The following is a 25503-nucleotide window of genomic DNA, read 5'->3' on the forward strand; positions in this document are numbered from 1 at the left end:
CCGTAGGAATGGATGTTGCTGACTCTAGTGTGTGTTTATTTTTGTATCTTTATTTTGTAAAGAAACAATTTATTTTTTGTAATGCTTTCCTTAAAATTGTTTCATATTAATATCATTTGTTTGTTCTGGTTTACTTTTAGTGTTAATTATAAATTTTTGGTCAATTCTCATACCTCCAACGCGAATATAGTGCATTATTTTCACTATTATTTTAATGATCTCAAAGGGTACTAATTCAGATAAATAAGTTACTGTCTTACTTCCAGTTTTATTTAGCAGTTTATTATAGCATTACTGTTGTTACTTATCACTGGAACCATTCATAATACACTTTGTTTCTATTCCATTTATCTTGCTTTCAGTACTTTTGCGCACAGATTATTCCAACTCTCGTTAGCGAATGATTCCTCCTCCTATCTCCAGTCGGCTGTTCAATGACTGGCTGGCCTTGGCCACAATTCCTTCCGTCTCTCTGCAGAGACCTGCCGCTCTGCACGTCCGGGAACCCTACTCTCCTACCACCCATACCTCTCCAGAGCGCTGCCCTGGCTCAGCGTCTCTACTGTCCACGAGTGGCACCCTTGCAAGTTTCACGCCCGAACGAACGCTACATATTGTACACACAAAAGTCCAGTATCTGACATCTCATCTCTATGAGTTCCGACATATATTTCAAGACATAGAAATCCGTGTAATACTTCTGCCAGAGACCTGGCTCAAACCAAATAATCCCACAAGTTTGGTAAATCTAGATGGCTACATCTTTCTAAGACACGACAGATGTAATTGATGAAGGTATGGAGTAGAGGCGCCCTATGCTCTGATTTATCGTCTATTGTGCTATACACATCCAACAATAATGAAGATAACCAGTGGAATATATGTTCATGAAGATCAAATCCCGTAACGGAAAGTGACTGATGTGTGTTCTCTCCAGACATCCGTATTTGGGAGGGTTTGCCTGCTTGGAAACTGCTCTTTCAAGTCTCGGATCGCTATATGAGCATATAATTTTAGCTAGTGACACTAATATAAATGTTCTACACCATAGTCCATTAAGTGTGAAATTGAACCGGTTGCTTTCTTCTTCGAATGCGTCGTTACATCAGCTTGCTCCCATCAATCATACATGCAGTAATCACACTCTCATAGATACATCTGCAACGAAATCCCCAAATCAGCTTTCACTTCTCAGTTATCTGCACCCATGACATAATTTTCGAGACATTATCGCTAGAATGTTCCAGAAAGAAACCCAGATTACTACATACCCAGACTTCAAACGCATTAATTTATCTGAACTTGCAATCGAGGCACAAGAATTAGCTTTGGGACGTCATCTGCTCCTTTCTCGAACATAAAGAAAAATTTTATGGGTTTGCTCAACTATATGTCCAAAAGTGAAGAACTAAAAACAACTGGTGAATCTCAGAGACGCTGCACATCGAGCCTACAAACAGCGCCCCACGCCTGAAAATCATAAGTAGAACAGGCTCAGTCAAACTGCGTGAAATCCAACACTCAGGCATGACCATAAATTAATCGACAACAGAAAATAGACCAGCTGTTCTACGGGAAAACCCTAGTGGTGTTCGTAGAATCAAAGTAAAAGCTGCAGCTGATCTCACTGTCCCAGTCGATGAACTGAAATGGTACTTTACAGTACCAACAACGACAATTGAACCACAAACGGAACAGAGATACAATGATTACTTCGTGGGGATAAACGACTGTAGCCACGAAAAATTCTGTCTAAAGCAACACCGTCAAAAAAGGCATTGCGTCTGGAGATCAGCATCTAGTGGCTACGATGGCATTACAGTCCAAGTGATGAAGCTTGTTATTGATTATCTACTGCTCACTATAAGATATGTCTTCAAGCACTCTTTAACCACAAGTGTTTTTCTGAGGCCTGGAAACAGGGACTAGCTAAGTCATTGCCTAAAAGCGACGCTGTTACAGCACCCTCTGATTACCGATCTACTTGAATTCTTCCTGCACAGTCCAAGGCCTTAAAATATGTAATCTGCCACCAGCTAACAAACTACCTAAATACGAACAACCTGCTAGACGAATACCAATCAGGATTACGTAAACATCACTGCTCATCTGCCTTAATAAAGGTAACAGATTACCTAGGGCTTGCCTAGGATCCACAAGAGACAAATATTATGTGCTTCTTAGAATTCAGCATTGCCATTGACACCCTCAACTATAAAATTTTACTTGCCAAACTTAGCAGCCTAAATTTCTCGCCGAGTGCAGTGCAATGGTTTCGCTCATACCTGACATCTCCCCAGCATAGCGTCATGTCCGGCACCATGAAGTCACAACGGAGGCAGGTAGTATCAGGGGTGTCCAAGAGTTGGGTGTTAGGTACTGTACTCTTTTCATTGTATGTAAATGATGCGTCATCAGTTTTGTCCTACTACAAATATCACACGTATTCTGATAACCTCCAGTAGTATCTAAGTACAAAACCTATAAACCTGGAGACAGCTGTCGAGAATCTCAATGCCAACCTCGATGCACTATCAAAATGGGTGCACGATGTAGGGTTAAGGGGAGCCGGAGGTGCCTATGCTGCCCATGTTAAAATCATTAAGTTTGAGGAACATTTATGAATAAACTACCAAATAGAAAAATTTGAATTTTTTTTACATATAGAGTGCTTTAGTATTGCAGTTATGACAGAGGGTTTTGGAGTATCTTTTCTAGTTTCCTTCTAATTATTTTTTTTTATTAATGACCCAATTTTTTTTATAAATAATTGCTTTATAATTAACCTGAAATGAAACTACTGAACATATTGCCAAATGGCTGTGTTAGAATGTAAGTTTGACCACTAGGAGTGCTGTATAAAACTTTCATCTCTCTAGCTTGAGTAGATTTTCAGAAAATGTTCCTTATATTCGAAAAATTCTAATTTACGGGAAATGGCTATCAAAGTTTCTCAATACATTCCTGCACTATAGGATGGATTATCAGGGTCTTCTTCTTCATCCTCCAAAAGCTTCCTCTTCTGTCTTCTTTTCTGGCCTGTTGTTCCATCATACTTCATATGCCTTTCTCTTCTTTCTGCTCCTCTTATCCTTTCTCTGTCAATATTTCTTAGTGCTCGTACAGTGTTCACCCCAGCTGTAAATCCTAATGCCTTCAGAACTTCACACTTCACACTGTTCCCTTGGTTGTAGGTTGCTATTGCATCATAATTGCCAAAGTGCAGTGTTTTTATGCTTACAAACACCCTTTTAGGAATCACTTTCCAAATCAAATTGTTTACGCTCTCATTAGGATTCTGCGTCTTTCCGTGTAGACATTTGTGTAACAATTCTGGCTGTGCTAAGTCATGAAAAATTAGTTTTATTGCATTTATCACAGCTGCTGGCAAACCATGTTTGTGATCATAGTCCTTTTTTGCATTATATTTGCACCAGGAATCTTTTGGGCATAGGCTGTGTTGAGGGTATTCATTGGAAGAGGCAGTATGAAGGAACAATGCCCACACTGCTTTTCGCATGTCACTAACACTACTAGTATTTTGCCTTATAGCATACCCATAGTATCTCTGTAGACGTTCAATCACCTCATCAGTAAGCCTGCATCTCCCTCCTATTGTCTTTCCATCACTGAGCTTACTTGAACCGAAAGTTTGTTTGAGCCTTCGAAGCCGAAACGGTAAACAGCAAAGAGACGATGTTCCGCGCTCTTAGCGCTTCATTTGTCACAGAAAACAATGTAGCCAACGCTTGCAAACTCGCTGTATGCGTAACATAAGGCGCTGTATGCGTAAAAGGCCAAGAAAATCCCAAGCAGTTCGCCAGGAAGTCACGAGAGGGTGTTAGATGCATTCAGCGGCCGCCCATTTCCTCTGCAGGCGTGGGGGAAAATGGTAATAACTCCACTTCTAGGGTGAGTAGAACAATAATTCAAAGTTTACATTAAAGAGGAATGTTCCAATTAATTTTTGGTAGCAAAAAAATTCGTAATTTTTTGGATTTGACCACCTCCGGCTCCCCTTAAAGATGAATGCCTCAGCCGTACTGGTTAGTCATTCTAGGCTCATTAGATCGAAATATTAGGAATCACTACCATATTTAACTCTAAAAGGCACAAATATCAAGTTCTCTCCTTCATCAAAGTGTCTAGGAGTAATTATAGATGAAAATCTGAATTGGACTGAGGACGTAACTGCAATGTCCAAGAAGGCATCAGCATCTCTTCACCTCCCACAAAATTATAAAAAGCTCTTCCCTCTCGACCTGAAAAAGAAACTGCTACAAACGCTTACCAAAAAATGGCTCTGAGCACTATAGGACTTAACATCTGAGGTCATCAGTCCCCTAGAACTTAGAAATACTTAAATCTAACTTACCTAAGGACATTACACACATCCATGCCCGAGGCAGGATTCGAACCTGCGACCGGAGTGATCGCGCGGTTCCAGACTGAAGCGCCTAGAACCGCTCGGCCACACCGGACGGCAAACACAGTCCCAATTACTGATCACGGCGGGGTCATTCTGCAAGGCTTTCCTCTGGAAAGGTCACGGTGCCTGTCACTGTTAAGAATGCCTGTGGTCATTATATCTGTGATGTTCGACACTTTTATCACGTTTCACCTTCATATGCTCACCAATCTTGGCTGCGCGCAGACAAGCACAGAGATTTCCAGACCCTCTGGCTTTTCTACTCTCTTACGAATGCAATGAATGGACACTGCCGCTCATATCTCTCCTCGACCTTAACGCTGTTGACTGAACCACACGGCAGACATACACGTTGCCATCAGAGTAAAATCCTTCCTGCCCCACTCTATCGTTTAGCCATCTTCTCTAAATCCTTCTCAGTAGCAGGAACCCTACAGCAGAACAACTGCCTGCTTTATATTGGAGAACTAAATAAAATTTCAAGCATCAGAAGACAGGTAATGGCATATCTAGCAAAGCAACAATAAGGATTACCACTGTCCCTGTATGCACTTGTTACCCTTGTACATCCTTCTTCCCAACCTGATCTTCCTCATTTCCCACTATTCTTAGCAAATGAAGTCTCCCTAAATTTCCTTTTCCCAGAATTCGCTAATCAGAAAACATCTCTTTTGTACATCGATACATTCTTCTTATATCTGCCATTATATTGTTCTTAATGTCACTGTTATTGTCATTATTTATTACTATTATTACCGTTATCATTGGTAGTGGCAGCAGCTGCAGTAGTATAAGTAATGCCAGTATTAACTTTGTCAGTTCATGGTGATTATGATTTACTTACATCGCCACTTCACACACACCAATCATTTTTAATTCTAATTACCATATTAAAATTGTCATTTCTGATGTAACTACGGTGTAATACACCCTGCATGTGTGAAACCGTGGTCTGACGTAAGACAGGGCCCGATAGCCTCAATGCAATCAAGTTAAACAAATAAATAAAAATGTCTTCTTTTGACGACGAAAGTGTACTGGCCTCAGTCAGTTAACATTTTATATAAATGTAGTAAAACTACACCCATCTCTGTAGTTAGTTTCTAAGTAAAACTGTTACTTTCATGCGTACAAATTGAAAACCACTGTTTTGGGACTCGTGTGTTCTCAAGTACACAGTTTTTCTCATTCTATTATGAAGAAACTAATAGATAAAACAACCTGATTCTTTCGCAACTTATAATCTCACGTCTTAGCTTTACAATGAAGAGGCTCTGTTGTCGTTATTTCTTGTACGTACTCATTATGGTACTTCGAAATTAAGTAGATTCCTGCAGATACTTCGAAAAGTTTATAGTGAAAAATATAGTCACTGGTCAGCTTACGTTAAGTGCGTTTAGGTCATACATTACTGTGTACAAAATATAGGTAACATATTGAAACTATTTTAATGCTGGAAAGAGAAGAATACAGGTTGCCTGTCTCGAGTAAATAGGTGGCATATTTTGGCAGTTTATTATGACAGGTTACAACATGTCACCCTCAGCACTATGGCCCTGTGCTATGTGGAGTCGTAGCTTGTGTTACCCTTTCATAAGTGGTTTATGAAGTCAGTTACAGTCACACTCTAAAAAGTTGAGATAGCAAGAGAATATACAATCTCAAATCCAGTGGCAGAGTTAGTTATATGTACTATGAATCAATTTTTCTTGTCTTCACTTACACTTTCATTCACTAAATGTTCAATAACAGTTATCGTTCACATTTTGTCGAACAAATGATATGCTTTCCAGTGACAAGTGAACATGAAATTGGATTTTGCTATTCATATAACTAAAACATACTGTGTTCTGGGTTATTATGCACACGAGAGAGATGTTCTTCAAATTGAACGTACTTTTACTGTGGCTAGAGTCTGCCACAAACTTAGATAAAAGAAGAAGAAATGTGTCAGCTATGTCGAAGGTGTTACATAAGGCACAATATGAGTTGCCAATCATAAATTTATCAGTTTAACCTCAAATTGGATCAACAGTCTCAAAAGATTTATCAGCATGCCACAAAAATGTATCAACTTGTCGCAAAAATGTATCAACTTGCCGTATAAATGTATCAGATTGCTCTGAAAATGTATCACCTTACCCCAAAACCTAAATACAAACTGTATTATATCCTTCTGGTGACAATCGAAATTCACTACAGAACATATACAATTTCAAGCAATAAGTAGCTTTTGCCATCTGGAGCACAAAAGTGTGCTTCCACAAGAGAGATCTGACTTAATTCTGAAAATTCAGTAGAACTCTCTCTGAACCGCTGGTCTCTCGAAGTATGTGTAGCAAAATCGAGGTATCAAGACTCATCAGCTTGCTCCATGTGTTCCTTGCCCGAAATTCTAATTTACAATTTGCTAACAGTATTCCCTTACCAAGCACTTTGAAGCTTTCTTAATTTTGATGGGGTCGTACCTGTGTTTCTATAGTTCATCTTTTCCTTAAAAAGGCTTCTGGGTTTAATTTCATATACCTAACGTCTGTAAGGTAAGTACAAGAGAATATTTTTCAAAACGTTTTCAGCCTAAACATGCACCTTTAATAGTGTCTGCATCAAAAACTAATGCATCAACACATGTCTCAAAACTCCACTCATCGAGAATTTTGTAGTTAACTTTTGCTATTTATTTTCCATAATGGGCAGGCAGGCAGGCAGGCAAGTTCAACATCAAAAATATGCGTAAAATTACAAGTATTGAATGGATAGTAAGAGACGAGTTTTTGACGAGGGAATAAACTGTTTACTTTGGTAATTCTCATTGACGAGGTTACTTTAAGCTGTGGATCATAAGATGTGTACCGGTTTGTTTTCCAACGAATCACGTGCGTCATACGCCGTGCTATGAGAGTCTGAGGCAGTGATGTCAGGAAGACAAAGACTTGTCGGAACAACCAAAATGTTCAGTCAGTGAGTTCGGTTTTGCCGATGCCTGCCTGCCTGTCTTCTGACACTGTATTATAGAAAAATTTAGATGTGGATAATAATTAATTTATGGCTCCATTGTGTACTTTGAAATAGTACACGTTACATCCGTTATAAAAGTTTTCAGAGAAATACTTTTGATTATAGCAAAAAAATATAACATTTGCATACTTTTAATCACCCTGTAAAGTACTTCCAGAAGACGAAACGCTGCATTGTAGAGCGGTTCAATAGAACTCTTAAGGGTAAACATCTTTAAACATTTCACTGCACGAAGTTCTTTCGAATGGATTGACATAATGCAAGATATAGTAAGTCAGAAAGCATGGGTATTGTATAAAACTCACAGCGTTGGTGTAATGTTCGTAACTTTAATATAATCAGCATGTAAGCTTAAGAAATGAACGTTAATTTGATGGGCATGACATACAGAAGCAGAAGAAGTAGGAATCATTTACAATCACATTTAGGTAGTGATCATGTCAAGCAGCTCACGTAAAATAAGTATTCATCGTTTTTTCCTGTGTTGTAAGCCTCAGTTATGGAGCGATTCAACAGACCTTTTTAGGGTAGACATTTTTAAACATTTCACTGCATCGAGTGGATTCACAGGATACAACATCTACTAAGACAGAAAGTAAAAATATGATCTTCATAATACTGGGGACAAGGGCTGCTCCTTGGTTCCTCTGTTCCAACTGAAAACGTGTGTTACAACAGCATTAAATACAGGTTCTACTAAGTTGCGTATGTTGTCCATAAATGTTTTAGAGAAAGATCTCTTGTAACTACCTTGCAAGACTCTGTACTCAACTTTTCCTTGTTCTCTTCCACAGTAAGTTCGACATACAAAATATGCATAAAACTACGGGTAATGCATAAGTAGTGAGATACGAGTCTTTGACTTGGGTAAAGCATAGTTTATTTCGGTAGCTCCTGTTGACAAGTGCACTTTAAGCTCTACGTTAGATTAGCAGTAATGCCCATGTGTGTTTTCCAGTGCTGCATGTGAGCCATATTACTCCGAGCCAAGAGTCCAATGCAATGGTTGTCAGCAAGACAAGATTTGTCAGAACGAGCAACACGCCCAGTCAGCAAATTCAGTGTTTTTTATGTCTGCCAACCTTCTTGGTAAATAAATGCCGTGTGGCTGGGGCCGCCCGCCGGGTAGACCGTTCTCCTGGTGCAAGTCTTTCGAGTTGACGCCACTTTGGCGACTTGCGTTTCAATGGGGTTGAAATGATGATGATAAGGACAACACAACACCCAGGCCCTGAGCGGAGAAAACCTCCGACCTAGCCGGAAATCGAACCTGGGCTGTTAGGTATGACATTCCGTCGCGCTGACCACTCAGCTACCAGGGGCGAACACCTTCCTGGTGACACAACAATTTGGATGAGAGAGATAATTAATTTGACGCTACGTTGTGTCTTACACCATTTTGGCAAAGAAAACGAACTTTGCGTGTACACAATTACTGCCTTTCATAATGTCTGGGTAAATAATTTTGAACATGGTGTAAAATTTCAGAGCATTAAGGATACTTTCTGGCTCCTGGTAAAGTAAATTGAAACACTGCAAGTTGCACCCTTTGCACAGTTTTCTGGATAAATACTTTCAATTATGGTGCAAAAATTTTAGAGCATTCCGATACTTTTGTGCAAAAGTGTACCCGTAAAGTGGTCTGTATGGGGGTTGGAGCAAGACCTGGGATATGGAGTAGGAGATCCCGGGTTCGAATCCCTGTCGGGGCACACATTTTCAACATGTCCCCAATGACGTATATCACCGCCTGTTTGCTACTAGGATGTCGAGTTAATTATCATTTCGTTCTAGAGAAGCTGCACGGTCATCAATGGTATCTGTTCTTTTGGGAACAGATACTACTTTCATATATAATTAAAATATGTCTACCCGGCCATTGGCCTTCTTGCGCGAAAGCACACTCTATGATCCAACTTGTACGGGACTTGGTAGATTAATCTTCCACGAGTAATGAGAGTGTGATGGGAAAACATCTATTAGGCGCTGGACATGTTGGGAATGTGGGTCTCACGGGGAGCGTGCAAAGGATAAGTCCCTGTAGGCGCGCTATCCTCTGTGTCCTCGGTGGCTCAGATGATAGAGCGTTTGCCATGTAAGCAGGAGATCGTGGGTTGGAGTCCCGGTCGGAGCACACATTTTCAACATGTCCCCAGTGATGTGTATCAACGCCTGTTTGCAGCTAGGATGTCGAGTTAATTATCGTTTCACTGACTTATAAGTAGCCATAAAAAAGTTCCAGTTCTGACCCTATTAAAAACCTGCGTAATACTGGCTTTTAAATCATTTTCTCGAAAGAAAAACACCTGACAACATTGAAATGTTTCCTTTTCCGGAGAGGTATGGGTGCCGCGGTCCTCCTTGCCATGATAATGGCTCAGAAAACGTAATTCAGAGAGTTTGGATACTTTTGAGCACCCTGTAAAGTACTTTGAAATACAGCAAGTTACTCCCATCACTTAATATTTAGGATAAGTGCTTTCAAAAATGGTGCAAAAGAAAGTCTGAGCGTTCAGATACTTTTGAGTAGCCTGTAAAGTACTTTCTAAAACTGCAACATACAGATTTTACGTAATTTCTGGATACATACTTTTGAATATGGCGCCTATTCAAGCAAAAAAGTATGTTTTGTGTGTGTGTGTGTGTGTGTGTGTGTGTGTGTGTGTGTGTGTGGGTGTGTGTGTGTACTTACGAAATTTTAGTGATAAGGAATCAGATACTTTTACACACAGTGTACAATTCAGGTGCAGAAGAAGTGAAAATATGTAGTATAACTGGGCACTTCTGAATACTATACAAAAAGAAGAAAATTTGTATGTCTGTGTGCACAAGCAATTTTTGATAAAAGACGCTGTGGGAAACACTATGGATACTTTTGAACACGACGGCTTTGGCAAAAAATATATACTGCACTGTGTTTTTAAAAATTTTCTTGTCAGTGCCATCTTGCAGGGGGATTGTTTGAAAATATCGCTCCCCCTTTCCCCCAATCTGCCATCTTCATTTTTTTTTAATTTACCACTATCTACCATCTTCAATTTTTTTTTACATTTCCAACCATCTGCCACCCTGTCTTTTGAAATTCCTTGCCATCGTTGATAAAGGGTCGCGGCTTGTAACGGAATGATGATCGCTTTAGTAAGGGGAGTTGCCTTGTGACATCACAAACGTAAACAAATTAAAACAGTTTGACTACATGTGCAGCCTATAGCCTTCCTACTTTACGCTTTCAGCGTTTTCTTAAGCGCCATAATGGCATAGGGAAAGAGAAAGTATTTATAGTAGGGGTGGCTGTGATTTCGGCTCTCAAACCGTGCCCGGGCACCAGAGCCAAAGCGCTGTGCCTCGCTTCAAATTCCCCCCAACCGCCACACAACGCTGTCTGAGCTCGAGGAGGGGAAGGAGAGGGAAGAGGGGTAAATTGCGAACGTGTTGCATTTAAATATGGCAGTGCAGCCGCACTGCGTACGACTCGATTTTACATTTCACACTTCTCAACAAGATAGGTCACAAACAAAACAAATATTCAGTATTAATTGTTTTTGGAGCACTAAAGACATAATACAATTCTTATCTAGTAGAAACTGACGGCATTCGGACAGACTCAGAAAATTTCACAGAGTTTCGCACTCAAGTTGCCATTTAATTGTGGTCTAGTTTCGTTGTCGAAAAAGGATCTTTGACACAAATATGTCGATCGAAATATTGTAGCATTTTTTCAACCACATTATGGAGACTTTGAAACTCTACCCAAGCAAAGTAATGTAGACGTCCTGGACAGTTTTAATGTATAAGGATTTGTCATTAAAATGGGAATCACCCGGTTAGTCAGTCAGTTACATCTGCACATTCACAGGGCGCTTTCAACTGAAACGGCAAATGGTCTCGCAAACACCTTCGAAGCAGGTGTGCGATTGACAATGTCGTCAAAAGTTTTACGAAACTATCCTTGTAATTCTTTCAAGGCCTTCAATGAATTCCTGAAAAACTGCGTTTTCTTTAATGGCAGTGAGGTTAGGGAACTGCACTGTCTTTATCAGAAAGTGTTCCTTCTACACTGTGATTTTCTTGTTAAATGCATCATCATCAAATCAGAAAGACTTTGTTTCTCACCTTGCAGTGTCTTACCTTGGGCAGTCTGCAGTCAAGTCCACTTAAAATGCAGATTCAAAAAATGGTTCAAATGGCTCTGAGCACTATGGGACTTAACTTCTGAGGTCATCAGTCATCTAGAACTTAGAACTACTTAAACCTAACTAACCTAAGAAAAATCACACATCCATGCCCGGGGCAGGATTCGAACCTGCGACCGTAGCGGTCAAACGGTTCCAGACTGCAGCTTCTAGAACCGCTCGGCCACTCCGGCCGGCAAATGTAGATTCTGCCCTCCATTTCCGACGTTCTAATTTTCGTTCCTGCACTCCTTTTTCCTTAATAAACTCGATAGTAGCGAGTGTTAAAATGAAAAATCGTTCTAGGCATGCCCCTTGACTTAATCTTCGTACTTCGCAGTAACATATGGAGTTTCCATAGTCTTCCTTCGTTCCACGAACAAACAGTGAAGGTTAAACAGCGCTGACAACACGATTCTGCAGAACTCAGAGAGTTGTGCCGACCGAAAAATACCGCACCGCAATGGTAAATGAAATGTAGCATTGTTCCGCTACTTCCGAGAAGGGCCGAGCAAAGCCGAATAACTGGCTTACACATCCTACACCCCATGGCCGACGCTGAATTTTATACACTTAGATTGAAACAGTATTGTGGAGTCTGCGGTACTACCTGTCCAGGTTGACATGTGACGTAATGCACTACGCGACTATGCGCCAGACTAGTAATCAGCACACCTACTGCAGCGTCATATCTTTGGCAATGTTTTTCATTATATATGAAAAAGCAGTTACCGTTACTCGAATTTTGTACATCAGAAGAAAATAACACGAGTTACAACTATGATAGTGTATCGTAAAATGAGTTTGAGGCTGCAGTAGAGACCACGATACACACTTTGAAATAAAAAAAAACTATCTGTCGTAAAATAGTAGAAGCTTATATCTTACAATAAACCTCATCCATACTATCTTATCTAAAGTATCCGGACACCCCCAAAAACATACGTTTTTCATATTAGGTGCATTGGCTACCACCTACTGCCAGGTACTACATATCAGCAACCTCAGTAGTCATTAGACATCGTGAGAGAGCAGAATGGGGCGCTCCGCGGAACTCACGGACTTCGAACGTCGTCAGGTGATTGGGTGTCACTTGTGACATATGTCTGTAAGCGAGATTTCCATACTCCTAAACATCCCTAGGTCAATTGTTTCCGATGTGATAATGAAGTGGAAACGCGAAGGGACACATACAGCACAAAATCGTACAGGCCGACCTCGTCTGTTGACTGACAGAGACCGCCGACAGTTGAAGACGATCGTAATGTGTAATAGGCAGACATCTATCCGCACCATCACACAGGAATTCCAAACTGCATCAGGATCCACTGCAAGTACTATGACACTTAAGCGGGAGGTGAGAAAAGATTGTTTTCATGATGGAGCGGCTGCTCATAAGCCTCACATCAGGCCGGTAAATACCAAACGACGCCTCGCTTGGTGTAAGGAGAGTAAACATTGGACGATTGAACAATGGAAAAACGTTGTGTGGAGTGACGACTCACGGTACACAATGTGGCGATCCGAGGGCAGTGCCGAAAGTGAAATTCGGAGGTGGTAGTGTTATGGTGTGTTTTTCATGGAGGGGGCTTGCACCCCTTGTTGTTTTGCGTAGCACTATCACAGCACATGCCTACAATGATGTTTTAAGCACCTTCCTGCTTCCCACTGTTGAAGAGCAATTCGGGGATGGCGATTGCCTCTTTCAATACGATCGAGCACCTGTTCATAATACACGGCCTGTGGCGGGGTGGTTGCACGACATTAACATCCCTGTAATGGACTGGCCTGCACAGAGTCCTGACCTGAATCCTACAGAACACCTTTGGAACGTTTTGGAACGCCGACTTTGTGCCAAGTCTCACCGACCGACATCGATACCTCTGCTCAGTGCAGCACTCCGTGAAGAATAGGCTGCCATTCCCCAAGAAACCTTCCAGCACCTGACTGAACGTACGCCTGCGAGAGTGGAAGCCGTCATCAAGGCTAAGGGTGGGACAGCACCATATTCCGGCATTACCGATGGAGGGCGCCACGAACTTCAGCCAGGTGTCCGGATACTTTTGATCACATAGTGTATGTGAACAGTTGTGCAGATAAGTGCCAAATAGAATTGTTGGTTTACTGTCTGGTTTTCAGGGACAAATTCAGAATGTATGATCCCTTTGATGTCAAAAAAAAAAAAACAAAAAAAAAACCCAGATCAACATCGTTTTCACATTCGATTTCACTTGTCGAACTTTTTTGGTCAAGGTGAGCCAGGTGACTTCCATTGTGATGACTGTTGTTTACTTTCTGGATCGTACCCATAGCACCATGACTCATCACCTGTAATGATTTTGTTGAAAAAATGTGAATCATCTTTGAACGCGTCCTTCATTTCGAGACAGGCTTGAACGCAATGATCCCTTTGATCTCCAGTAAGAAGCTTCGGCACGAATTTTGCTGCCATTCGTCGCATCCCTAAATCGATGGTCAAGATGTGCTGAATTGAGCTCCAGGACAACCTGGACAAGTTCTATAGTTGGTCGATTGTCCTGCGTCGATCTTCACTCATGAGATCACGGATTTTGTCGATGTGGTCTTCGCTTCGAGCAGTTGAAGGTCGACCGGAACGGGGCTGATCTTCAAGCACCATTTCTCCCTTTTTTATACCGAGAAAACCATTCGTAACCTTGCGTTTTACTAAGAGCATGGTCTTTGTAGGCTGTCTGAATTATCGCAACAGTTTCTGTTGCGTTCTTTCCGAGCAAGAAACAAAGCTTGACTGCCGCAAGTTGTTTGTAAGAACTAGCCATTTCCTCGTGTCATGTCTGCACTGTTCATACACTCAAAGAACTGCCAAAGAAACCATACTTCTCACTGATGGGTGACGCCGCGTGGCAGAATGGCTCAGCAGAGCTCCTACTACAACCTTCTGGCGGCGCAACCTGCTACTACAAGTACACGATGTGCAGCATTACGATTCTGGTTACTTTTGGGTCCCCCCTCGTACATCTCAATCGGACAATACGCTACACAGTTAATAAATATACACTATCTGATCGAAAGTACACGCGGACTGTGCCTGTCCGTCAGTACATGAGATCTACCCGGTCTTGGTTCAGCTGTGGTTGTTCCTTCGCATTTTCGCTTCACAGCAACATCACCAACAGTCGACGTCGGAAGAATTAGAAGGACTGAAATGTCCATGATGCATTTGTTACTCAGGTGTCACTGAGCACTAGGGACTGACCCATTCTGCTGTTACAGCTTCTCTGATGACAACACAACACTCCCCCCTTTCTTTATTACTCTCGTAACATTTAGTGGTCAGGGCGTCCGGGCACTTTTCATCAGATAGTACACGTTTAACAAAACCGAAGCATTACTGACGAATATTACTTCAGTGAACTTCAATGGACTTTTGATGAAAAATATTTTAAATCATCATCATCATTTAAGACTGATTATGCCTTTCAGCGTTCAGTCTGGAGCATAGTCCCCCTTATAAAATTCCTCCATAATCCCCTATTCAATGCTAACATTGGCGCCTCTTCTGATGTTAAGCCTATTACTTCGAAATCATTCTTAACCGAATCCAGGTACCTTCTCCTTGGTCTATCCCGACTCCTCCTACCCTTCTCCCATGCGTGTAACATGACCCCCCCATCTAAGCCTGTTCGCCCTGACTGCTACATCTATAGAGTTCATTCTCAGTTTTTCTTTGATTTCCTCATTGTGGACACCCTCCTGCCATTGTTCCCATCTACTAGTACCTGCAATCACCCTAGCTACTTTCATATCCGTAACCTCAACCTTATTGATAAGGTAACCTGAATCCACCCAGCTTTCGCTCCCGTACAACAAAGTTGGTCGAAAGATTGAACGGTGCACAGATAACTTAGTCTTGGTACTGACTTCCTTCTTGCAGAAGAGTGTAGATCGTAGCTGAGCGCTCACTGCATTAGCTTTGCTACACCTCGCTTCCAGTTCTTTAATCCTGTGAGAATATGCATCCTAAGTACTTGAAACCGTCCACCTGTTCTCACTTTGTTCCTCCTATTTGGCACTCAATCCGTTTATATCTCTTTGCCACTGACCTTACTTTCGTTTCGGAGGTGCTAATCTTCATACCATTGTCCTTACATTTCTGATCTGGCTCTGAAATATTACTTTGCAAACTTTCAATCGAATCTGCCAATCTGCCATTACAACTAAGCCATCCGCATATGCGAGACTGCTTGTTTTGTGTTCACATATCTCGATCTCACCCAGCTAGTCTATTGTTCTCAACATATGTTCCATAAATAATATGAACTGATGTGGATAGATTTGACAGTGTCTAGCAAGAAAATTAGGATTGTGTCAGTATATTCGCATTGTGAAGGGACAGATCAAGATAAGATGGGTAGTTTTTATGACGCACTCAGTGATGTAGTTGTTAGAGTAAAGGACCAGGACAGTGTTCTGCTCATGGGTGATTTTAATCATTATAGGTACAGAAAGCTGGCTGAAGCCAGAGACAAATTCTGACGAAATTTTTACAAAGGCACAGACGGTGTTTAGAAAGGATAGATTGCATGCAACCGGAGGTGGCGTGTTTGTAGCTGTTAGTAGTAGTTTATCCTGAAGTGAAGTAGAAGTGGATAGTTCCTGTGAATTATTATGGGTGGAGGTTACACTCAACAACCGAGCTAGGTTAATAATTGGCTCCTTTTACCGACCTCCCGACTCAGCAGCAATAGTGGCAGAACAACTGAGAGAAAATCTGGAATACATTTCACATACATTTCCTCAGCATGTTATAGTTTTAGGTGGAGATTTCAATTTACCAGATATAGAGTGGGACACTCAGATGTTTAGGACGGGTGGTAGGGACAGAGCATTGAGTGACATTATACTGAGTGCACTACCCGAAAATTACCTCGAGCAATTAAACAGAGAACCGACTCGTGGAGATAACATTTTGGACGTACTGATAACAAACAGCCCCGAACTTTTCGACTCTCCAAGCGCAGAACAGGGAATCAGTGATCATAAGGCCGTTGCAGCATCCTTGAATATGGAAGTAAATAGGAATACAAAAAAAGGGAGGAAGGTTAATCTGTTTAGCAAGAGTAATAAAAGGCAGATTTCAGACTACCTAACAGATCAAAACCAAAATTTCTGTTCCGAAACTATGTTGAGTGCTTATGGAAAAAGTACAAGGCAATCGTAAAATGCGTTTTAGACAGGTAAGTGCCGTGTAAAACTGTGAGGGACGGGAAAAACCCACCGTGGTTCAACAACAAAGTGGGGAAACTACTACGAAAGCAAAGAGAGTTTCACTGCAAGTTTAAACGCAGCCAAAACCTCTCAGACAAACAGAAGCTAAGCGATGTCAAAGTTAGCGTAAGGAGGGCTATGCGTGAAGCGTTCAGTGAATTCGAAAGTAAAATTCTATGTACCGACTTGACAGAAAGTCCTAGGAAGTTCTGGTCTTACGTTAAATCAGTAAGTGGCTCGAAACAGCATGTCCAGACACTCCGGGATGATGAAGGCATTGAAACAGAGGATGAAACGCATAAAGCTGAAATACTAAACTCCTTTTTCCAAAGCTGTATCACAGAGGAAGACCGCATTGCAGTTCCTTCTCTAAATCCTGGCACAAACGAAAAAATGGCTGACATCCAAATAAGGGTCCAAGGAACAGAAAAGCAACTGAAATCACTCAACAAAGGAAAGTCCACTGGACCTGACGGGATACCAATTCGATTCTACACAGAGTACGCGAAAGAACTTGCCCCCCTTCTAACAGCCGTGTACCGCAAGTCTCTAGAGGAACGGAAGGTTCCAAATGATTGGAAAAGAGCACAGGTAGTCCCAGTCTTCAAGAAGGGTCGTCGAGCAGATGCGCAAAACTATAGACCTATATCTCTGACGTCGATCTGTTGTAGAATTTTAGAACATGTTTTTTGCTCGCGTATCATGTCGTTTCTGGAAATCCAGAATCTACTCTGTAGGAATCAACATGGATTCCGGAAAAGTCGATCGTGTGAGACCCAACTCGCTTTATTTGTTCATGAGACCCAGAAAATATTAGATACAGGCTCCCAGTTAGATGCCATTTTCCTTGACTTCCGGAAGGCGTTCGATGCATTTCCGCACTGTCGCCTGATAAACAAAGAGCCTGCGGAATATCAGACCTGCTGTGTGGCTGGATTGAAGAGTTTTTAGCAAACAGAACACAGCATGTCGTTCTCAATGGAGAGACGTCTACAGGCGTTAAAGTAACCTCTGGCGTGTCACAGGGGAGTGTTATGGAACCATTGCTTTTCACAATATATATAAATGACCTAGTAGATACTGTCGGAAGTTCCATGCGGCTTTTCGCGGATGATGCTGTAGTATACAGAGAAGTTGAAGCATTAGAAAATTGCAGCGAAATGCAGGAAGATCTGCAGCGGATAGGCAATTGGTGTAGGGAGTGGCAACTGACCCTTAACATAGACAAATGTAATGTATTGCGAATACAAAGAAAGAAGGATCCTTTATTGTATGATAGCGGAACAAACACTGGTAGCAGTTACTTCTGTAAAATATCTTTGAGTATGTGTGCGGAATGATCTGAAGTGGAATGATCATATAAAATTAATTGTTGGTAAGACGGGTACCAGGTTAAGATTCATTGGGAGAGTCCTTAGAAAATGTAGTCCATCAACAAAGGAGGTGGCTTACAAAACACTCGTTCGACCTATACTTCAGTATTGCTCATCAGTATGGGATCCGTACCAGGTCGGGTTGACAGAGAAGATAGAGAAGATCCAAAGAAGAGCGGCGCGTTTCGTCACAGAGTTATTTGGTAAGCGTGATAGCGTTACGGAAATGTTTAGCAAACTCAGGTGGCAGACTCTGCAAGAGAGGCGCTCTGCATCGCGATGTGGCTTGCTGTCCAGGTTTCGAGAGGGTGCGTTTCTGTATGAGGTATCGAATATATTGCTTCCCCCTACTTACATCTCCCGAGGAGATCACGAATGTAAAATTAGAGAGATTCGAGCGCGCACGGAGGCTTTCCGGCAGTCGTTCTTCCCGCGAACCATACGTGACTGGAACAGGAAAGGGAGGTAATGACAGTGGCACGTAAAGTGCCCTCCGCCACACACCATTGGGTGGCTTGCGGAGTATAAATGTAGATGTAGATTGGAAATCGAACAGAATGGTATGAAGAGGTTATGGGTAAATTTGGAGAGGATCCATAGGCCAACAGGAACGGAAAACAACTCTTGGATTTCTGTGCCAGAATGGGCTTAGTAATCACAAACTCCTTTTTTAAACATAAGAACATTCACCGGTATACTTGGAAGGCAGGGGAACCAGATCTGTCATTGACTATATAATAACAGATCAGGAATTCAGGAAGGCTGTTGAGGGACACACGTGTATTCAGGGGATTCTTTGATGACGCTGATCCCTATTTAATCTGCAGTGAAATTGGTATTGTGAGGCCAAAAGAGCAGGAGATCAGGTCCATACGTAGGAGGATAAGAGTGGAGAAACTTCAGGATAAGGAAATCAGGCACAAGTACATGACAGTGTTCTCAGAAAGGTACCAGTTGGTTGAATGTAGTCAATTACAGTCATTGGAAATGGAATGGACAAGGTACACGGACACAGTACTGGAAGTGGCTAAAGAATGTCTTGGAATAGTAGTGTGTAAAGGTAGGATATTTTAAAAGACAAATTAAATGTATCATGTAGTTATTGTAGATAATAATTACAAATCCTGTAGACGTTCTAAAAATACCCAAAATAAAACATAATCAATATCTTATTGTTTACGGCAGCTATTTTGTATTAACTGAGGCGCTGAGAAGCATAAGGGCCCAAAGCGCAGACACAAAGCTTTGAGAAAAATAGATGTTTGTGAAAACTGAATTTGTAGTCAAACCAAACGCATCATAGGACTGAACTGTTTTTAACCTAGTCTCAACATCCTGTATTCCCTACGAAAAAAATAGTGTAACCGCTGTATATTACGAAATATTAGTCATAAGGATTATATTTATTGCTGATCTTAATTCCAAAATTTTCATACATAACCTAGTACCAACAGTGTCTTTTGTAAAATCTGTAATTAATGTGAAAACAGAACGTAAAGAACAATTACTAAATGCACCACATACACAATTATGACCTATTCCAAACTTCATGCTCTTTGTCAATGTCATATTCATTATTTATATTCAAAATGGCTCTGAGCACTATGGACTTAACTGCTGAGGTCATCAGTCCCCTAGAACTCAGAACTACTTAAACCTAACTAACCTAAGAACATCACACACATCCATGCCCGAGGCAGGATTCGAACCTGCGACTGTAGCGGTCGCGCGGTTCCAGACTGTAGCACCTAGAACCGCTTGGCCACTTCGGCCGGTTCATTATTTATATTCTGCGACTTACGTTCATGGTGTAGACATTAAATTACATTGGCAACCCCAGGTAACAGTTGAGCAGCGCACACCAAAATTGGAGGTTCAAAATTATTATGCTTTGTGGCTTGGGCTCATATGGAAATGAATATCCGAGAAATCGGTGAATCAGCTTTTCGTGAATTTTCATATAAACAATGTGGACCTACAGATATAGATAAAATTGGTTCACCATAATATCAACAATTGCCAAGAACATGCTTACGCGCTACACGCTCGAAGTCGTTGACGCTGTGCTTTAGATCCTTGCACAGTGCAACTGTCCAACGAGATTTAATACATCCAATATATTAGACGTTTACCGCTGTGGTTAGCAAGTAATTTACGACTTTAGACGCTTTAGTATATGTGAGAGTTTCATTCGCGCTAAAATAACAAGGCACCTAAATTTCGATAAAAGAATCGTTCAAATGGTCTGTGTAACATGTAACTAACTATCTAACTACCTACCTTAAGTCAGACTTCCAGTTTTCTTACAAACCCAAATGCTTGAGCAAAGCAGTCGGTGAGCGCTGTCAGAAATACGTTTACTTATATGAGGATTCAGCTTGCACGAACAGAGTACAGCTGTCCAAAGGCACAACTTTTAAATGTTCCCATAATATTATTTTAATCAGGCACAGAAAACTTAATCTTGACTTCCTTTTTATGCACGCAGCTGACCGTGACACCTGAGAGATGGTAGCAGCAAAAGTATTGGTTAGAGGGCAAGTAAATTACATATCTCCTCCACCTTCCTTTTGTTTGCTTCCTCCACCTCGCTCCAATCCTTACTTGGCACAAATCTGAAGCCTTCTATCAAATTAATAGCATTTTTTTTCTCGCCGGTCTTGGAGATCCTACAATACCGGAGCGAAATAACAACAAGAACTTCATTGTTGAACGTACGCGAGCTGTGGAAACACAGCTGCAACAACTTCCATGTTACCGATGGACATCTGCTCGGTAGTAACATATTATGATGTTATAGAGACGAAATGACACTAGAAACGACAGTGACAAAAGCGGACCATAGCCGCTTCTCGTAGACAGAAGGTAGGACCATGAAGCGCGGATGAACTCACTGCCTGGAAAGGGAAATTTGTGGTAAGATCTTGTGGGACCAAACTGCTGAGGTCATCGGTCCCTAAGCCTACACACTACTTAATCTAACTTAAACTAACTTACGCTATGGACAACACACACACCCATGCCCGAGGGAGAACTCGAACCTCCGACAGGGGAGCCGCACTGACCGTGACAAGGCGCCCAAGACCGCGCAGCTACCCCGCGAGGCGAACTCACTGCCTGTCCAAGTTAATATATAAATCGTACTTCCTAGTTTTTCTTTAGGCCCATTTTTGCGCCCATTTATATATATATATATATATATATATATATATATATATATATATATATATATATATATGTGTGTGTGTGTGTGTGTGTGTGTGTGTGTGTCTGTGTGTGTGTGTGTGTGTGTTTGTTTGCATGTGTGTGTGTGTTATTTGTGTTTAGAATGTTCAACAGCGAGCTAATTAGCACCCTTACTAAAACAGTCCGAGACAAATAAGGTGTAAACAGTCAAATTAAAATTTCGTGAAATATAATTTCACTTACAATTAGAAATACTCTTTCTCATTTGCACTCATATTCACCTATCTGGTCACATGTAAAATCTTCAAAAATTTTAAATTTTCAGCTTTTCCTTTACCAGTTTTAAAATGTTCTTTTACCCCTAACCCTAGCAGTACAAAGGCATTTTCCGTAACGCACATTACCAAGCGACTGAGGACGTGGCTACTTCATGCCCAACCGAAAAAATTAACAAAAATAAAATTCGTTAATTGTTGTTGGATTATTTTAGCAAAATACGTTTCAAAGAGGTACTGATGTTTAAGTAGGCTACAGAACCTAAAAATACCTTTCAGCACACTCTTAGCAGTATCACTTTACTTTCAATCACTTGATGAGCAACACAAAAAATTATTTAGAAAAGCAATTTTTTTTCATTGTTCTTGGCTTTCACTATCAACGTACTTTTTAAAGAGATACTGATGCGTAAGTAAGGCCCTGAACCTGGAAATACTAATGCGATATACATTGGGCTCTAAGCACTATGGGGCTTAACATCTGAGGTTATCAGTCCCCTGGACTTAGAACTACTTAAATCTAACTAACCTAAGGACATCACACACATCCATGCCCGAGGCAGGATTCGAACCTGCGATCGTAGCAGCGATATACATTGGGGAAAGTGACATGTGCTACTGAGACTGAAATTCTTCAGTTAAGTTTAACTCAAAAATTTTAAATATATATGGAATCTAGAGGAAGAACTCATGAAAACAATAAATCTTTTCTTGAAAATTTTAAAAATATTGAGTCACTGACTAGATTCAAAATCTTCAAAAGGTGGTTGGAAACTACCGCCTCTCCCCTTGCTACTTCGAGGGTTAACTCACAAGGTTTGGTCTCTCAGGTCACGCGAAAATTTCCGAGCTCGGTCTCCACGGTCAGTTGTTGCGGAATGCTTCTACGTTGTTCCCCACCCCCGCCCCCCTCCTTTTCTCCTTAAATCGACAAGCCTACAATTAACTTGCACTGTAGCTATCTTTGTTTGTTATTGACACGTGTCGGGATCTCCTAAGGCGTTTTCTTCAATACCGCACAACATTTGTTGGCGGAAATTTGTCAGTTTTAACGATCCTAAGTTTGATATATATATATACGCTCCTGGAAATGGAAAAAAGAACACATTGACACCGGTGTGTCAGACCCACCATACTTGCTCCGGACACTGCGAGAGAGCTGTACAAGCAATGATCACACGCACGGCACAGCGGACACACCAGGAACCGCGGTGTTGGCCGTCGAATGGCGCTAGCTGCGCAGCATTTGTGCACCGCCGCCGTCAGTGTCAGCCAGTTTTCCGTGGCATACGGAGCTCCATCGCAGTCTTTAACACTGGTAGCATGCCGCGACAGCGTGGACGTGAACCGTATGTGCAGTTGACGGACTTTGAGCGAGGGCGTATAGTGGGCATGCGGGAGGCCGGGTGGACGTACCGCCGAATTGCTCAACACGTGGGGCGTGAGGTCTCCACAGTACATCGATGTTGTCGCCAGTGGTCGGCGGAAGGTGCACGTGCCCGTCGACCTGGGACCGGACCGCAGCGACGCACGGATGCACGCCAAGACCGTAGGATCCTACGCAGTGCCGTAGGGGACCGCACCGCCACTTCCCAGCAAATTAGGGACACTGTTGCTCCTGGGGTATCGGCGAGGACCATTCGCAACCGTCTCCATGAAGCTGGGCTACGGTCCCGCACACCGTTAGGCCGTCTTCCGCTCACGCCCCAACATCGTGCAGCCCGCCTCAAGTGGTGTCGCGACAGGCGTGAATGGAGGGACGAATGGAGATGTGTCGTCTTCAGCGATGAGAGTCGCTTCTGCCTTGGTGCCAATGATGGTCATATGCGTGTTTGGCGCCGTGCAGGTGAGCGCCACAATCAGGACTGCATACGACCGAGGCACACAGGGCCAACACCCGGCATCATGGTGTGGGGAGCGATCTCCTACACTGGCCGTACACCACTGGTGATCGTCGAGGGGACACTGAATAATGCACGGTACATCCAAACCGTCATGGAACCCATCGTTCTACCATTCCTAGACCGGCAAGGGAACTTGCTGTTCCAACAGGACAATGCACGTCCGCATATATCCCGTGCCACCCAACGTGCTCTAGAAGGTGTAAGTCAACTACCCTGGCCAGCAAGATCTCCCGATCTGTCCCCCATTGAGCATGTTTGGGACTGGATGAAGCGTCGTCTCACGCGGTCTGCACGTCCAGCACGAACGCTGGTCCAACTGAGGCGCCAGGTGGAAATGGCATGGCAAGCCGTTCCACAGGACTACATCCAGCATCTCTACGATCGTCTCCATGGGAGAATAGCAGCCTGCATTGCTACGAAAGGTGGATATACACTGTACTAGTGCCGACATTGTGCATGCTCTGTTGCCTGTGTCTATGTGCCTGTGGTTCTGTCAGTGTGATCATGTGATGTATCTGACCCCAGGAATGTGTCAATAAAGTTTCCCCTTCCTGGGACAATGAATTCACGGTGTTCTTATTTCAATTTCCAGGAGTGTATATGGAATGACATGGTGACTCACCGCAAACCACCTTCTGCTGATGATGATGGCTCAATAATTTGCGGTGGTGATTCCTCTGCCTGCGATGCTGGTTTCTCCTCTCCTTCCTCTGCACCTTCAGCTTGCTCGGCAGGCGCTTCATCCTGAAGCGCAGGTGCTACATCCTCAGTCCCAGGCGCTTCTTCCTCAAGCACAGGCGCTTCGTCTTCAAGATTGGGGCTTTCATCTTGAATGGCATCTAGTGGTGTCTCTTTGACGACCTCTTCGAACTCTGTGGAACACACAAGCACTTGATTCACGACGGGTGTTTAGAGGTAAATAGGATACCACAACATCATGGAAATCTATTTTTACTCTTATTCTCAGTATTGCCTTAGTCTTCGATACATTTATTTATTGGTACGAGACCGTACTGACTATTCGTGTAAAAGCTCTTACAGCTTTTTAAATAAAGCAAATGTTATTAACAGTCAGCATCTTTACACCAATTACATATTTGCAGCCCTCTTGCGCTAGGAGGGCTCCGAATTTTAGCGCTTAACATGATGATATATAACGTAACTACACTAATGGCCATTAAAATTGCTACACCACTTAAATGACGTGCTACAGACGCGAAATTTAACCGACAGGAACAAGATGCTGTGATATGCAAATGATTAGCTTTTCAGAGCATTTACACAAGGTTGGCGCCGGTGGTGACACCTACAACGTGCTGACATGAGGAAAGTTTCTAACCGGTTTCTCATACACAAACAGCAGTTGACCCGCGTTGCCTGGTGAAACGTTGTTGTGATGCCTCGTGTAAGGAGGAGAAATGCGTACCATCGCGTTTCCGACTTTGATAAAGGTCGGATTGTAGACTATCGCGATTGCGGTTTATCGTATCGCGACATTTCTGCTCGCGTTGGTCGAGATCCAATGACTGTTACCAGAATATGGAATCGGTGGGTTCAGGAGGGTAATACGGAACGCCGTGCTCGATCCCAACAGCCTCGTATCACTAGCAGTCGAGATGACAGGCATCTTATCCGCATGGCTGTAACGGATCGTGCAGCCACGTCTCGATCCCTGAGTCAACAGATGGGGACGTTTGCAAGACAACAACCATCTGCACGAACAGTTCGACGACGTTTGCAGCAGCACGGGCTATCAGCTCGGAGACCATGGCTGCGGTTACCCTTGACGCTGCATCACAGACAGAAGCGCCTGCGATGGTGTACTCAACGACGAACCTGGGTGTACGAATGGCAAAACGTCATTTTTTCGGATGAATCCAGGTTCTGTTTACAGCATCA

General features: G+C 42.4%; 1 protein-coding gene across 1 annotated transcript in view; it reads right to left on the minus strand.

The window, feature by feature from the left end:
* Positions 1-25503, minus strand: part of LOC126101420 (coiled-coil domain-containing protein 96-like) — a 188040-nt gene that overhangs the window by 140679 nt on the left and 21858 nt on the right. Inside the window, exon 2 of the mRNA XM_049912081.1 lies at positions 24227-24476. Coding sequence (XP_049768038.1) covers positions 24227-24476 — 250 coding nt within the window. The remainder of the gene's footprint in view (positions 1-24226; positions 24477-25503) is intronic.

This window comes from Schistocerca cancellata, chromosome 9 (genome assembly GCF_023864275.1).
Source record: "Schistocerca cancellata isolate TAMUIC-IGC-003103 chromosome 9, iqSchCanc2.1, whole genome shotgun sequence".
In the NCBI taxonomy this organism is placed as follows: domain Eukaryota; kingdom Metazoa; phylum Arthropoda; class Insecta; order Orthoptera; family Acrididae; genus Schistocerca; species Schistocerca cancellata.